The sequence below is a fragment of the Lithobates pipiens genome, unplaced genomic scaffold (genome assembly GCF_037356315.1).
Source record: "Lithobates pipiens isolate NorthernLeopardFrog02 unplaced genomic scaffold, aLitPip1_a1.2 Scaffold_8, whole genome shotgun sequence".
NCBI lineage: Eukaryota > Metazoa > Chordata > Amphibia > Anura > Ranidae > Lithobates > Lithobates pipiens.
Window position 1 is genome coordinate 479638127 of NW_027507903.1, and position 17583 is coordinate 479655709.

A 17583-nucleotide genomic window follows, 5' to 3' on the forward strand; every position below is an offset into this window, starting at 1 on the left:
AACGACCACAACATACAGGGGTATACGATGTACTATTAACATAAACACAAACACACAACATAGGTTGAACTGGATGGACTGATGTATTTTTTCAACCTCACCATCTATGTTAACTATGTAAGATCTCTAGAGACAGTGGTGGCAGAGGAACAGACTCGGTTAAAGCTTAATAAAGCAATGGGCCCTGATGGTATTCATCCCAGAGTTCTTAGAGAACTTTCAGGTATAGTTGTTGGACAATTAACAGATCTTTTTAATCATTCTCTTCTAACAGAAGAGGTTCCCCATGACTAAAGGACAGCTAATAATGTACCTATCCCCTGGAAGGGTAGCCAAGTAGAAACTGGCATTACATGGCAGTGAGTTTAACATCTGTTGTAATAAAATTTGATGGATTCTACCTAAAAAGGATTATTGATATATTTTATGTGAACTGGGGATAGATAGCATGTATAATGCTCCCTAGGGTGAATACTCTTTGTTTCATAGATACTAGTCTAGTTCACGGTGATAAATGTATATCTGCTATTTACCAGTTATTTACATGCGCTGTACATTGCTCTAGAAAAAAAAATTAAACTTCAACAAACCAAAACCTTTTCCTGTCTCGGCTCTTACTACACATCATCAATCCTTACTAACAGGCTGCCCAAGCCTAAAGCTTGTCAGCCTCTGCATGCACAGTTTTCACCAACCTTCAGCTCTAAACCCAGATATGGATCAAAATGAGGCCGGTTTGGCAGGAACTGGCCGCATTTTGATCCAACTATGGGCAGGCTGGTTGTACTGAAGATAATCTATCAGCCTATCTGATTTTTTTCCTTGTAATCACTGCTGGCAGCTATAGTGGCCAATCGTGTTTTGAAGGTGGGGAAGGCTCTGCACTGGCAGAACACAATAGCGCTTAGGAGAGATTCCTCCATCAACACCGACTGTGTTCATGGGGGAATCGAGCAATTTCCAGGTTGAAGGAAAAGAAAATTGTATAATCTATAGCCTGCTTAACAGACCTCCCCAGGCTTCAGAGCACTGACTGTGTGCCCCAGGTGAACCCACACTTCCTGAAATAGAGAGGTGCAAAACCCAAAGTGAATAGAGGATCAGAGGTCTCAAACTGTTGGCAAGGAGCCTGAGAGATGTGTAAATTTGGAAACGGACTCTGTTTCCTGCAAGACACTGTATGTATGTATGTATGTGTATGTGTATATATATATATATATATATATATACATACATACATACATACATACATACACACACACTATTGTGCAAACATTTTAGGTAGGTGTGTGAAAAAGGCTGTAAATTAAGAATGCTTTCAGAAATAGTGTTAATAGTTTATTTTTATCAATTATAATTTATCAAAATTATAAATTGCCTTCAAAACAGCATCAAATCTTCTAGGTACAGTTGCACACATTTTGAAGGAACTTGCAAGTAGGTTGTTCCAAATATCCTGGAGAACTAACCACAGATCTTCTGTGGATATAGGCTGCTTCAAATCCATCTGTCTCTTCATGCAATCCCAGAAAAACTCAAAGATGCTGAGATCAGGGCCCTGTGGGGGCCAAACCACAATCACTTCCAGGACTCCTTGTTCTTTTTTTTATGCTGAAGATAATTCCTAATGACATTGGCTGCAGAAAAACTCAAAGATGCTGAGATCAGGGCCCTGTGGGGGCCAAACCACAATCACTTCCAGGACTCCTTGTTCTTTTTTTTATGCTGAAGATAATTCCTAATGACATTGGCTGCACGTTTAGCCTATCTATCAGGTCATTGTCCTGCTCAAGAATAAATTTGGGACGCCTCACTGCTATGACATGATGGATATGTATCTGCCTATATTTCTCAGCATTGAGGGCACCATTGATCTTGACCAAATCCATTTGTAGAAATGCAGCCCCAAATGTGCAAAGAACCTCCATCATGTTCACAGCTGCCTGCAGACACTCATTATTGTACTGTTCCCCAGCCCTTCAGCTAACAAACTGCCTCCTGCTACAGCCAAATATTTCAAATTTTGATTTATTGGTATAGAGCACCTGCTGACATTTTTCTGCACCCCAGAGTAAATGGGTGTACCTGGGCCCCACTGGTTTCTGCCAGTTGTGTGCTGATGGCACTGCTGGACATCTTCTGATGTCGAGGGGAAGGCAGTAGCAGGATAAGTCTTTCATCGGCTCATTAAGTTTCCTTGGCCGATTAATTGAATTGATACGGGTTTTAAGCTGAAGGGTAGTCACACCAAATATTGATTTGATTTCGATTTTTCCTCTGTTCATGCACTTTGCAAATTGAGTATGTATTTTTGAAAGCATTCTTACGTTACAGCATTTCTTCACACCTGTCTAAAACGTTTGCACAGTACTGTGTGTATGTATATATATATATATATATATATATGTGTGTGTGTGTGTGTGTGTGTATGTATGTATGTATGTGTATATATATATATATATATATACATACATATAGCAGATCAGACTTGGTAGATCACTTGTTTGTTTTGTTTTTTTGCCGTCACCAGTACATCTAGCACTCAGGGCCAATCGTTTTTTTAACACCCTCCTCTCCCTCCACAAGATGATCTGAAGAAACAAAGTAGTGTGCTCAGCGTGCCGTACCAAATTGGGGGAGTGACTGTGACGTATCCTATCCCACACTCCGCTGACTGCTTCCGTCAGTAATACCGCTTCCTCCAGTCTGACCATCAGAGAGATATATTATTATAGCTGCATTGAATACAAGTCTAGCAGTGTACAATAGCTTGTAGAATCTTGAATGATTTATTGGACAGAATACTGCCTTTTTATACACTTTTAACACAAGGGGTTAGATAACGAGGTAGGGTTGGCTCATGGATACTCACCCCCTCCCCTCTAGCAACAACTTAAAAGACAATTATATAATTAACATGTTAATTAACACATCACTTAAGGCAGTCTAGGTGACCAGACAGTCCGTCTCCGGAGGTCAATGTGATCAGCTCTTTCAATAATCATGTATTGTTCAGAATTAACAACAAAGAATAGTTCAAATCCAAGAAAACCTTCTCACAATAGCAGAGTTAATTAACACAAACAACAATGTGTGAAAGACTCTTAGAGCCCACACTAGCCTGATTTACAATAAACACATTATAGTAGACAACAGACAGGGGGCTGCAGTTGATGACATCAGCATCTCCTCACAGTACGTGTCCCAACAGTATGAATCAGTCACTATTTCTAATATGGCAGATACAGGATCCCCAGAGTCTGTGTGTCTTGGGGGATATGGACCTGAATCTAAAGTAACACCACCTCAAGGGTCCCCAGGCATAAAGCTCAACAGCTCACAAAGAGCACCATTCCCCCAAATGCCAGGGCCCATAATCGGTAGACAAGAGGCTAACATCCAGTCCCCTCCGAAAGCCTCTTTCCCAGGTGGGTCTGTCACAGTGACCATACTGCACTAACTGTGGGAGGGGCTTAAAGGGGCATAATTAAATAAAACCTGAGCTTCTCCCCATCTATACTCAGCACACGTATGCCAGTTATTTTACCCACAAAATATGCATTAATGACTGTGCCACAAGCAAGAGTATAAGGCTGGGTTCATACTAATGTGATGCCAGACATGGCATGTGATTTGCACCGCATTGCTGTGCACATCACATGCGTTGTCTGTGTGATGAGTATTCAGCCATACAAACTGTATCATACAGCGCAATCACTGTAATTGTAAGCTGTCATATAACAAGTGATAGATAAATAGATTACAACAAGATACTTATTCCTGTAGGTATAGGAATAAATGTCAAAGTGGTGGAGTATGGCTGATACTATGCTAGCAAGGCTGCTTTCAGTTGTGGGCTGGGAATCCACAATCTGTAATACAAACTGTATGGCTGAAATCGCATCTGCACTGAAATGGTGCAGGACCCTTTTTTGGTCCGCACTGGAATCATGTTCTCACCCATGAGATCGCACTGCGATCTGTGAACTGATTTGGGAGTGTTATTAACTTTAAATTGACACCCACAGTGGTTCGCAGATGTCAGTGTGAACCACCTGTGATTCAGGTGCACTCCAGGAACCCGCACAGAAATTGCAGGGAATTGCAGGGTTTCCTGCATCGCACCAGTGTGAACCGAGCTTTAAAGACATGTAAAAACATCAACACTCACTTTAAAAAAAATGAAACAGTTCCATTGCAAATGCTTTTTTTTTTAAACAAGAACTTCAGCAGTAATGTTCATTGGTCAGTAGTATGCAGTATAAAGCACGAGGGGGCTTTATCAAAACTGAAGCAGGCAAAATGTGGAGCAGCTGTGCAGGTAACCAATCAGATTCTATTGTCAGTTTGTTCATTTAAACATTGAAAATTAAAGCTAGAAGTTGAATGGTTGCACAACTGCTCCAGAGTCTGGCTGCTCCAGTTTTGATACATTTCCTTAAAGGGTTGTTTTTTTTTTTTTTTTAAATAACAAACATGTTATACTTACCTCCACTGTGCAGCTCGTTTTGCACAGAGTGGCCCCGAACCTGCTCTTCTGGGGTCCCTCGGCGGCTGTCTCTGCTTCCTCCCTCAGATGCTTCTCACGTTCATGCGAGCTCCCTCGCATGGTGAGAAGCATCTGCGGCCACGCTCCCGTGATACAGCCAGCGGCTATAGCCGCTGGCTGTATCACACGGCCCCGCCCCCCGACGCTCCGCGTCAGTGGATGTGATTGACAGCAGCGCGAGCCAATGGCTGCGCTGCTTTCCATCCATCCAATCAGCGGCCAGGCTGAACGGTGGAAAGGATGTCGGGGGACGAGCGCGGGACTTTCGAGGGGTGAGGTAAGTAAAACGGGGGGCTGGGGGCGCAGGCACTGTCAGATGTTTTTTCACCTTAATACATAGAATGCATTAAGGTGAAAAAACATTTACCTTTACAACCCCTTTAAGTACCTAAAGTACAGAGTACAACCAAAATTACCCCCTTTCTCAGTACAAATCACCCCCATCAACCCATATCCTCCACAATCCAGATTACCACTAACATCCCTAATTCCCCCCTCCCAGCCTACCCCAGTACAGATCCCCCTAAGTACAGACCAACCCCCCAGCACAGACCCCTCAGTACAGACTAATCCCCCAAGGAACAGATACCCGGTACAGACCGATTCCCTCAAAGACTGACCGCCACCAACACAGACCAACAAGCTTAGCACGGACAGACCTGACCCCCCCCTCAGTACAGATGGATCCCTTTAGAACAAAATCCTTGGTACAGACTCCATGGCAGTATAGACCATCCTACTCCACACAGACCCCTCAGTACAGACTAACCCCCCTAACATCTCTAAATCCCCACTCCCAGCCCACCCCCTTAGTACAGACACTCTTCCTTGATAGTACAGCTGCCCCTTCTTCCAGTACAGACCCCTCAATATAGACACCCCTCCCCCTAGTACAGACCCCTCAGCAACGATATACCTTCAGTACAGACAACCCCCCCTTCAGTACAGGACCCCCTCCCCCCCACTCATCCCAACTTCCAGTACAGTCCCCTCGGTACAGACACCTCTGTCTATTAGTACAGATACCTCCTATCCCAAGTACATAACCCTTAGTACAGACACCATAGCTCCCAACTGTACCTGATTTCGAGCAATGTCCCTCTTTCCTCCTCATTTGTTCCTCATTTTGCTCTGATCTGCATAGTTGTATATAAAATGACCTTTTTATCTTTCAAAAAGTGTTTCTCAGTGCTAAACCTTTCATCCAATTTCTAAATTGCTACATTTGTACATTTTAAAAGCTAATATAAAGGAATAGTAGTGGTAAAAAAAATCACTTGTGGATTTAATTAACTTTTTTTGGTGGGTTAATTCTCCTTTAAGCGGGTGTGTCAGGGGGCGTGTCCTATGCCTACATACATTTGTTAGTAGGTGTCCCTCATTCTCATCTCAAAATGTTTGGCGGTATGCAGACACCCCCCATCCCTCTCTCACCAGACACCATATGGAGCTGGAATTCAGAGTCAGAAGTCCTCTTCTCGGCTCTGTCATGAATGGAGCAGGGAACTGAGACTCTCACTCACTCTAAGCTCCCGCTGTCACTTAAAGTAAAACTAAACTGCATCTGAGCACCACAAACTAAAAACGCTATTTAAAGCGGGAGTCCACCGGGACTCCGCGTTTTTTTTTTTTTTTAAAAGCCAGCAGCTACAAATACTGCAGCTGCTGGCTTTTAAAATAGTGACACTTACCTGTCCAGCGCGCCCGCGATGTCGGCACCCCGAAGCCGATCGCTAGGTCGTCTGTCGGGTCCTGCCGCCGCCATCTTGGGTATGGGAATCAGGAAATGGAGCCTTTCGGCTTCATTTCCCGGTTCCCTACTGCGCATGCGCGAGCCGCGCTGCGCAATGAGGACGGTCCCCGCTGCCTCTGGGAGCTGTGTGTTTCCCAGCAGGCAGCGGGGCACTTGCTGAAGGGGGCGGGCGCTTGCGGAAAGGGGCGTAACGTACGCCCCTTTCCGCAGAGAGCTAGCCCGGAAGTGGGTGCAGTTACCTGGATTATCTAGGTAACTGCACCCCCTCCCCCCTGAAAGGTGCCAATTGTGGCGCCGGAGGGGGGGAGGAATCCGATGAGCGGAAGGTCCATTTTAGGGTGGACCTCCGCTTTAATTCATTTTTTTTTAATATTCAAAGCAAACTCCTCCATCCATCCATGTCTCCCTGATTTATTTTGCTGAGAAAACACTTTGACAAACACCTCCTAGCATTTCTGGCTGTGGGCATCTTGAGTAAGTGCAGATTATTCATGTAGTATTTACTTCCTGGAATCTGTCTACCCTTAGCTCAGGCATGCAGGCAGGAGAGTGTACTCAGCTGAGAAAACCCCTCCCCCTCATGAAGACTCATGGGATGTATGACATCATTTGCCTAGGCCTGGAAAGCTGGAAGTAACTTAAGAAATGTAAAAAAAAAGTAAATATACTTTCTTATCTATTTACTAAGGGTACTTTCACACTCAGGCATTTTAACGCTAGAAATAACCTCTAAAAAGCATCTGAAAACTGCCTCCTATTCAGTGCAATGAGTGCTTTCACACTTGGGTGGTGCGCTTGCGGGACGTTAGAAAAAATCCTGTAAGCGTCTTTGGGGCGGCTTGGGAACGCTATAAATACCACTCCCAAAATGCCCCTGTCCATTGAAATGAATGGGCAGCGCTTTGAAAGCGCTGCAAAATGGGTCTTTTTTCATTTTTTAGTAAGGTCCCGTTGTCATGTGACCTAAACAAAACAGCCGAAAAAGCGCCACAAAAGCACAGCTAAAACGCCACTAAAGCACTGCTTTAGCAATGTTTTAGCGGAGCTTCAGTGTGAAAGGGGTCTACAGTGCACAGCATCAGGATTAAAAATAGTCGATGTTGATTGAGAGAGTGAAGTTCCACTTTAAGCACTGGGTGCGGACTCACTGGGGATGCTGCAGCCGCCTGCCGCGCAACACAGAAGAAGAAATGTCAAGCGACTGCAGCACTTCCAGTGAGTTTGCGCTAATCACACCCCCTTAGTACACCACCTGCCATCAATCTTCTTGCTGTCTTTATTTCTTATTCTTTTTTGGTGTTTTAAGCAAATTTCAGGCATAAAATGCCCATTTTAACGTGTTTAAAAAAAGCAACTTGTTTTTGTGGAAGGTAATGTGACGCTTTGAGGATTAAATCAGAACTTTGCACAAAAAGCTAAACTCATACTTCAGATACAAATTACTGATGGGTTAACGTGCACATGCACTTATTCTGGAAAATTAACATTGATGGGTACATACTTTAGAAACTGCACGCTGAGAAGTTGGCATACAAACTTGAGAGCATGGCCACTAATGGGTTAACTCACATATTCTTCAGATTAATGACTAAAGCCTCGTACACACGATCAGATTTTTGGACGACCGTATGTCTGTTTTCTGTTACATGCTAGTCTCATGTCAGAAGTGAAGATGTTACCATACGAAAATTCTCGTATAATAGAATACAACGTCAGAAGTGACGTAATGTGTTGAATAGTTTTGTATGTGTTCTTTCGTTTCTGAGCATGCGTAGTCTTGCTCTAACAAATTTTTTTGTATGAAAACTGTACCGATAAAACGAAAATTGGACATTGAGTTCACATTCATCAAAAATGTTATAGTCTGCATATCCAGCTTTTGTTGGATGAAAAAACAGAATTAGCTGTCGAAAGCACCGTACTAACGATCTGAAAATTGGCAGCTCGTTCGTCTGACGAAATTTTACTTCCAATTTTCGTATAGTGTGTACGGGCCTTTAGGGGCTGAAGCACACATTCTGGAGACTGGCCATTGAGCCAATAATGCTTATACTGTACATTGGTGTCCAGTCATTTGATAAAGTAGACACCTCCAGTCCTGCACTTAAAAGACAAAAAAAGTGATGGGCTGTCCTTAGTGCAGTAATATTTGAGTCCGAACTGTGTGATGGTGCTATAAAAAAATAGGCGCACTGGCCTAGCACATTACCCCTAAACAATTTTATTGCTAAATAAAACAAGTGATATACACACAGACGCATGCAATACCAAGCGTATCATAAAGTTCAGATGAGACTGCCTCCAGATCCACACCACTCAACTGATGGTTTGAGAAGACCAATCAGCGTCCAATGCAGGTTTCTTGTTTTGAGGGGCCTACCCACTTCTTCAGGTGCCAGGTAGAGAGTAGGGGTAGGGGTGGGGGTGGTATGGGAATATTGCAATAAAGTCTATTTTATTTTTACTATTAATGGGCTAGGCTGTTAGTTTTTGTGTTTTTATTTTAGTTCAGCCTAAAGGCACATACTCTGGAGATTGGACAATGAGGGGTTATTAGAAATACCCAGGCAACTAGCTGTTGAGAGTCTACTGCACATATGGTAGTGACTGATTCCTGAAGGTGAAATATGGAGTATTGCCTTAATCTAGTTAAATCTGAGAATGGGGGCTGGTACCATCATCCTTTGTAGTAGGATATTCGAAAAGGGGTGCCTGGCACGGCTCCAAACATGCCCCCTGGCACTATGAAAGTTGAGGATTATCTCAGTACCCAAGGATTAGGCCAAAGTAAGAATAAAACAACAATTTATTAAGAAAAAGACATGATTAAAAACACTTTTGTACATAAGTACATGAATAGTTATTTATAACTGTGCATAATTGGTATAGATGGTTCTCAGAGAACAAGTAAACCCCACAGGTGATGTGGGGAGTTGAGATGTATATCCTGACGTGATCCTCTACGTGTTTCGTGGTTATAACCGCTTCCTCAGGAGCAGTCAACCATAAACATCAGTGGAGGCCTGATGGAACACCAAATAGTACACAGAGAGGCACCCAAAAGGGTAGTCCCCCCATGGCGGACACAGGAGACACTTTTGATGGTGTAATAACTAATTGATCATGCTAGTGAGTATAGAAAACCTGGGGGTCAGAAGCAGAGAGCTGAGGGCAGTGGTATCCCAGAGGTACAAGACAGATTATGATTATAAATGGAGACAGTGTTCAAGTAGTCGATCACAGCCAGCAACAGATCCCCATAAAGCACCTGTGGTCTCGCATGCCCCCGGGTTGCAGCCATCAGATAGGTGAATCTGAGATTCTCAGACTCCCGGTCTGTACAGCATATTTAGATGGCAAGGCAGGAGCCTGATTCATCCCATACATGCCCACAGTCCTGCCCACATTGTTGCCCATTCAGACTGTAATTCTCAGTACAGCAAGCTCTTGATGCAGTAGGCAGAACAGATCGTCTCGGACTCCCAGTCTGACCCGCCAACAGTCTGAATTGGTGGCAATGTGAGCGGGACTGTGGGCGTGTATGGGATGAATCAGACTCCTGGCTTACGCTGTCCAGTGGGTGGAGTTTGAAACCATCGCCTCCCTCACCAATCACTTTTCTGAGAACTACAGGGTGGATTGTACAAGACTGGTGGTCACAGGGGTAGAGGGCTCAGCAACTACCAGTCTTATGAACAGGATATGAGGGGCACAGAGGGCTCCTCACGGAATAAAGAAGGCTGGATATCTGACTAGCCAAGGGGACTGTGCACTAAACCACAGACAAATAAAGGTATGGGAACACCGTATTTTTTTTAGCATGACATTTCTGTCTGAAGCTCAGCATTAAAGTGTTACTAAACCCAGAACCTGTATTCACTATATCTGGTCTCCCACAGTACACAGAACACAAAAATGCAATTATTTTAGAAAATATAATCTGCTAAATACCATTTCTCATTAGCAGTTATAGCAGTCTTGTGACTTCTATCAGTGTCTGGCTGAGCACTGATTAAAGCTTTTAGGAGGAGTTTTCATTCGCCTCTGACTGTCCTATGGCTGCATGACTCCTGACCCTCTGCTGATTGCACCCCCCCCCCCCCAAAAAAAAATACTCTCTGACAATACACATGAAACCAAGCATGTGCAGAATGCCTCCTATAGCTCAGTGCTACCAGCAGATGGATTGGGGATAGTACAAGATGAGGAGGATCAGAAAAGACAGGATCAAACAGCCTTTTTTTTACGAAATGGGCAAGATTAACCCCATAGGTTCCACAGTGAGTATAACAAGCATGCTTTACTGCATATACAGACTGATTTTACTGTTGTGGTTTTAATAACACTTTAGAGAATATGTAAACCCAGCATTTCATATTCCTGATATGTGCCTGCTGTACCATGTACTTGTATGAAAAAAGCATCCTGTTCTCTTTTTATTGTTTCCTTTGTGTGAAATCCCTGGTGTTCCTGCCAGTCCCTCGGCTTTCCTATTAAAAATTGATCACACTAAGCAGGAAAACACACCATAGTCAGGCCTGTTCTCCTCCAATGACCAGACTTGTCTTAACACCCCAGCCATCCTGTACAGCTTTTCACTGGGAAGGTCAGTGTGCTTCTGTTTCTCCACCCTCACCACTCTGTGCAGCTGAGAACAGAGAGTGTATGTGATCACTGTATGAGCTGTTTTACAAGGTGAGGTTTTACATATACTTTAACCAGTTTGCCGACCGGCTGCCGCAGATCACCAGTAGTGTTAACCCCTTCCCTGCCAGTGTCATTTATACAGTGATCAGTGATTTTTTATAGCACTGATCACAGTATTGGTGTCACTGGTCACCAAAAAGTGTCACTTGGGGTCAGATTTGTCCGTGGCAATCTTGCAGCCCAACTAAAAATCACAGATCACTACCATTACTAGTAAAAACAATAAAAAAAAATGAAAAGTCCTTAAATCTTTCCCCTATTTTGTAGACGCTATTACTTTTTTTTTTTTACCAAAAATATATAGCGGAATTAATATTTGCCTAAACTGATGAATACATTTTCTTTTATAAATATATTTTGTTTTACATTTGTATTATTGCAAAAAAAAGGACATCAATTTTGTTTGGGTACCATGACCCACAACTGCGCAATTGTTAGCTAATGTGGCCTGGTCTGGAAGTGGGTAAATCCTTCCGGGCGGAAGTGGTTAATTCAGGATTAAAGCGAATCCCCCATGAGAAACAGGAATTTGCAATCTGTTTTAATTCCATATACATATACACAGTATACAGTATATAGAAGATATACTGATTTAATCTAAGAGCTGTTGGTGGAGCCAGCACTATAAGATAAATGCAGTCAGTTATTTGCTTTTGTTTTACAGCACAAAATCTTCTACGGTCAGCGTAAAGCAGACACAATCTGATCCTGTTCTCAAGAATAGGATCGATCCACCACAGTCAGAGAGGGAGGTGGTGCCGGAAAACAGATACATGGTATGATGGGAAGGGAACTTTGCAATATATTTCATTTGAATATTAAACACAAACTTTGCAAGTGTAAGGTGTTCATAGTTATAGGTGGAGCCTGGTGAACTGAGTTAGCCACTGGCTTTTTTTTTTGTCTCACAGCTCTGAGGTCTCATGCACACAGGGTTAAAAAACGCTGCTTTACAGGCATCCAGCATATTTTTTTATGCCTTTAAACTGAGTTCAGTGTTAACTTATGTGGTCCTTCACACTGGACATTTAGATCTATCCATTTGGATAGGAGCACATAAGTGGAATTCATGCGTGAATGCTCATAAACGCACCTAAATGCACATTTGTGCAAATTATTCTAGTGGCTAGTATACATGAATATTGTAGCCAAAAGTATGATTTTACATGCAAACACTTCTGAACACCATACGCCTGTAAACGCGCATTAATGCAAGTGAAAAACAGGAGATTAGAGGCATTTTTTTCTGGCAGCATTTTGGAGCATTTAATTCATACATGCATGTGCATGACTCCGAACTGTAAGATCTCCCTGCCATAATTCTGGATGCTGTCACTGCAGGTGGGTGTTTCCACCTACCTATGTATATTGCAGCTCCTCCTGTTAAATTCCCCCAAAAATCTACCGAATTAAACATCCAGCAGGGAAAATGGGAGCCCCTTATAATGGGCAGAACAGGTGTACAGAACAATAGAATCACTGCGAGATAGAAGAGCAGCGGCGGCACAGGGGCGCCACCTCCTAAGCCAAGCGCCCAGCCCTAATCTACATGCAGGGGGCGTGACACATGTATTTTTTTTTTTCTTTTTTAGAATCACATGCCTGAGGCTCTAATTTTCTTCAAAAAAGGGTGGGCTTAGGGTGTAGGGAACTGTGCCCCAAGCCCACTCAGTTATGTGTCAATAGCGAATTAATATTCGCTATTGCCTTCCTGATTCTTCTCTCGGCTTGGGAAGTGGGTCCTGCGATCTGATTGGCTGAGAGGAGAAGCAATCCCATTGGCCACCAAGGAGGAAGAGGGAGGAGACGCAGGGGAAGACGCAGTGAAGCCTAGGAAGGAGGAGACGCGGGGGATGCCTGTTGCCCACCACCCGGAGGAAGCCTGAAACGTAGATGGCGTAAGTGCGGGGCTGGTGACCGACCGGGTGGTGGGGTGTTGGTGGTTGCAGGTGGATTGCTGCCCCCTCCCCCCAAAAAAAAAATATACCACCAGCTGCCACGGTAGAAGAGACTGTAAAGTGATGGCACAGCTACCAAGAAATTGCTAGGGTGTGTTTGTACTTACTAAGGGGCTGTCACTGTGTTTAAAAGACAGGTACTCTTTTGTAATGTTATCTAATACAGTAAATTATGTTTGTATTAAAGACAAAACATTTATTTTCTTTGCAGAAATGTATTTTACTCCATAATTCCAGTGAGTTCACAAGCATTGTTGCAATGTTCAGCAAGACAGTCTCCAACCATACAGTGAAAAAAGTTTGGAAGGTTGAGAATTCCAACCTCTGGATGCTCTATAATAGGTAAGTTGCCTTTTATTACTAAAACAGTGCTCTGAGCTTCCCTGTAATATAAAATTACCTTAAATATATTCATGTATTACACTGTATGACAGCAAAATATTTACATGTATTACATAGTATCACTATATGACTACTGAATAAATTCATGCAATACACAGCATGACTGCTGAGTATATTAACCCCCCTGACGGTATTCCCGAGTCTGACTCGGGGTGGATTTTTCATACCAAAAGCGGTATCCCCGAGTCAGACTCGGGACAGCGTCGCTGGATCCAGGAGGAGGTTTCCTTACCTTCTCCTTCGAATCCAGCGATGTCTCCCCGCTGTACGAGCGAGCCGTGCCTCGCTCGATCTATCACATCGGCGATCTCCGTGCCCTGCAAGCGTTGCGACGCACGGGCACGGAGATCGGCGCCAAATTCAAAAAGTGAAATAAACAGTATACATACAGTATAATGTAATCTTACAGATTACATTGCTGTATGTAAATATTTCACATCCCCTTTGTCCCTAGTGGTCTGCCCAGTGTCCTGCATGCAGTTTTATATTGTAAAAACTGTTCTTTATGCCTGGAAACTGGAGATTGTCCATAGCAACCAAAACTGTCACTGTACATCAAAAATGATTTTAGACCAGCTAGAAAACAGCGATAATAAATTAGAATGACTCGCAGAATTGAGCGATAGCGATTTGTGGGGAGATCCGTCATCAAATACTGAAAAGTAATGACAGTGACAATTCTGCAACTCGGCAAATTTCAGTGTTTTTGATTAGATTACATTATTGAATAATTTTTATTATTGTTATATTATTATTTGGTACAATTATTTATAATTATTTATTATATTATAATTTATGATTTAATTTTTCAAACTTTATCATACCTGGGATGTCTGCTAGACTCTGGTTTGGACAGATTTAAGAGAGTTATTCCTAAGAATTGCAGGACTACAATATAAAACGCCAAATTTTCATGCAAAATAATGGTACCGCTTTTAGCACCTAAAATCCGAAATAATGGTACCGCCAGGGAGGTTAATGTGTTCCACATGTTCACTATATGGCTGCATAATACAGTATATTCATGTATTAAACAATATCACTATGTGACTGGGAAATATTGGAACAGAGCTTGCAACAGGCACAGGTCTCAGGGTTCTTAACATAGGAAGGCATGTCCTTGCAGATTGTAGGCTACCAAAGGTTGAAAAAAGCAGAGAAAGTGCCTTGACAATACCTGGGTGTCTCTCCATCTTATCAACCTTAAAGTGGTTGTAAAGGCTCGTGTTTTTTCACTTTAATGCAGTCTATGCCCCCCCCCCCCCCCCCGTTTTACTTACCTGAGCCCCAAATTTCCATAAAAAAATAGCCTTTAGTATCACTTTAATTGCTTTTGATAGGACCTTGAGTCTGAGGTGAAGTGGAAGAAATAACTTACCTGAAGGTAAGTAGGTTGGGACATCAGACTCGTAAAGCATAGAGTAGAGCATGGAGCAAGGTTCGAAGCTGTAGGATAGTGCTTCTGGCTTGAAGTTTTTGGAACCTGGGAAAGGGGCCAGCAGGCTAGGTCATTTGACTGTCTTGAAGAATTCTAAATCTTTGTGATCAGTAAATACCACAAATGAATGGCGAGCCCCCGTCTTTCTCCCTGTCCCCGGAACAAAGTCACCACTCCCCCAAAGCCCACTTGTTGGCTAGACATCCATAGTTCCCAATGTCATAGTTGGTGATAATGTATGGGAAAAATAGGCTTATGCAGCTAATTAGAGGATGGAGAGGGTTGAGAGAGGACTGTACCAACAATGACATCCGACGTGTTGACCTCCATGAAGAGTGGTAAGGAAGGATCAGGGTGGGACAAAACAAGTGCACACAAAAAATAGACTTTTTGGCAAATGGCATGACCAGGCAGTCATAATGTCCTTTGTGTATTGAATCTTCCACTTATATCCTTCTTGAATATGTATCAGGTTGTAAGCCCTCCACAAATCTAGTTGGGTTAATACCTGTGCCCCCTGGATCCATCTGAAGACTACAGTAATATGGAACAGTGGATACTTATTTAAAATAGGGATCTTATTCAAACCATGATAATCCGTGCAAAAAGACGCACGCCCCTGGCGAGAAGTGGACATGCAGCTGAAACCCCTCTCAAGATTCCTATGGATGTATGATTTCATTGCTTGTGTCTCAGGTTTGAACAAAGAGAAAACTATCTGGCAGGAGATCAATAGAGCAATCATACGGGTGGTGAGGTGGGAGAACTGCAGTGGCCTTTTCTGAAAATCCATTACTAAACCCTGCAGAACAAAGTGGGAGGGCAGAGACAAACAAGTTGGTCAGGAACTTATTATACACTAGGCCATCCTGGAAGCACATCTGAGACCCAGATACTATATAACCAGAGACCCAACTTATGTTTGGGTTACGCAGCCTAAGCCAAGAATAACCCAGGATAAGGGGGATACGCAGTTATTTAGATGAAGGGGGGGGGGCACATACTGTTGTCCATATAATGTATAACATAAGCGGCAGTTGTGTGGACAAAAATGCCTTGTTGATGTCAGAGAAGAATGGGCTGGTTTGAGATGATAGAAAGGCAACAGTAACTCAAATAACCACTCGTTACAACCAAGGTATGTTGAATACCATCTCTGAACGCCCAACACATCGAACCTTGAAGCAAATAGGTCACAGCAGCAAAAGACCATACCGGGTGCCATTCCTGTCAGCTAAGAACAGGAAAATGAGGCTACAATTCACACAGGCTCACCAAAATTGGACAATAAAAGGTTGGGAAAACGTTGCCTGGTCTGATAAATCTCGATTTCAGCTGCAACATTCAGATGGTAGGGTCAGAGTTTTGCATAAACAACACCAAAGCATGGATCCATCCTGCCTTGTATCAACAGTTCAGGCTGGTGGTGATAGTGGTGGTGTAATGGTGTGGGAGGTATTTTTTTGGCACACTCTTGGCCCCTTAGTACCAATTGAGCATCATTTAAACCAAAATCTCTGAGGAATGTTTCCAACACCTTGTTGAATTTATGCCACAAAGAATTAAGGCCGTTCTGAAGGCAAAAGAGGATCTAACCCTGTACTAGCAAGGTGTGCCTAATAAAGTGGCAGGTGAGTATATATTCATTGTTATTTACTGTTTTCAGTATAAACTTTTTACAAATCCTCAGCATAGTGGCTACAAGAACTGCAGGTGAAAATTTTAAAAACAATATTATTAATTTCAGATGATTTATTGAACATTTTTTTGTGTCTCAGGCAAAAAGATCAGATGAAGAAGAAGAACTTGGCCAATACTGTGGATGAGCGCCAGCTGTTCCACGGTACAAACCCTGCTGACATTGATGTCATCTGCAGCCAGAACTTTGATCAGAATATCTGCGGCACTAATGGCATTGCGTACGGACTCGGTCAGTCCTAAGGAAAAACCCTGTAGCAATTCCAATAGCTTCTTATGATACAGTATAAAAGATATGCAATACCCTGATCCAGTGTAAAATATCCAGCTCTCACACTAATTGCTGAGCGATCTAATGGAGATTGTATTGTGTGTGATCAGCTTTACAGTCATTGAGATGCACTGAGATCTAGAAGACCTAAAAAATCCAGTATTATTTTTCTATCTGCTCTGAACCGGCCGCTCTTACCCATACAAAAATATAAGAAATCCAAATTCCCTTCTACCCAACGCACCGTGAATGGGCTGTGATTGTAGCCTTCAGCCACTAGATGATGCAATACATATATGATCAGCTGTAGGATGCTGGGGGGCTGAAATTAAATATGTTTCAAATAACTCTCCGGGGAATGCAATGAGACCCATGTACTAAAAAAAACCCAATTATTTATATTGTTAGTTTTGCCAAAGGAACCAATTTACATATTTAGATAAATCTCAGCAGGTACAAACAATTGTACTACAATATTTTTGTACATTATCTCAGCATGGTCATGAAATTATATGTTTGTGCATTTGGCAGTCGTCAGAGTACTCTGCTAAAGTGTCACTCCATTTTTTTTTTTTTTGGGGGGGGGGGGGGGGAGGGGAGAGAATTTTTTATTTTTTTTGCTAAAGTTAACTTGAGATCTATACGAAGTAACATTTAATTATTAATTAGTTATATTAACTGTACAAGCAGAATTATAAGTCTAGGAATGGTATGCTATGTAATTTGAGATATTGCAATATGTATAGGCATTATGAGTTTGGCACAAAGGGAAATAATCAATCATTTAGCACATCGTATGCACATAAT

General features: G+C 42.6%; 1 protein-coding gene across 1 annotated transcript in view; it reads left to right on the plus strand.

Annotated features, from left to right (window-relative positions):
* Positions 1 to 17583, plus strand: part of LOC143962232 (uncharacterized) — a 148765-nt gene that overhangs the window by 114102 nt on the left and 17080 nt on the right. Inside the window, exons 21-23 of the mRNA XM_077471562.1 lie at positions 11674 to 11785; positions 13179 to 13309; positions 16586 to 16737. Coding sequence (XP_077327688.1) covers positions 11674 to 11785; positions 13179 to 13309; positions 16586 to 16737 — 395 coding nt within the window. The remainder of the gene's footprint in view (positions 1 to 11673; positions 11786 to 13178; positions 13310 to 16585; positions 16738 to 17583) is intronic.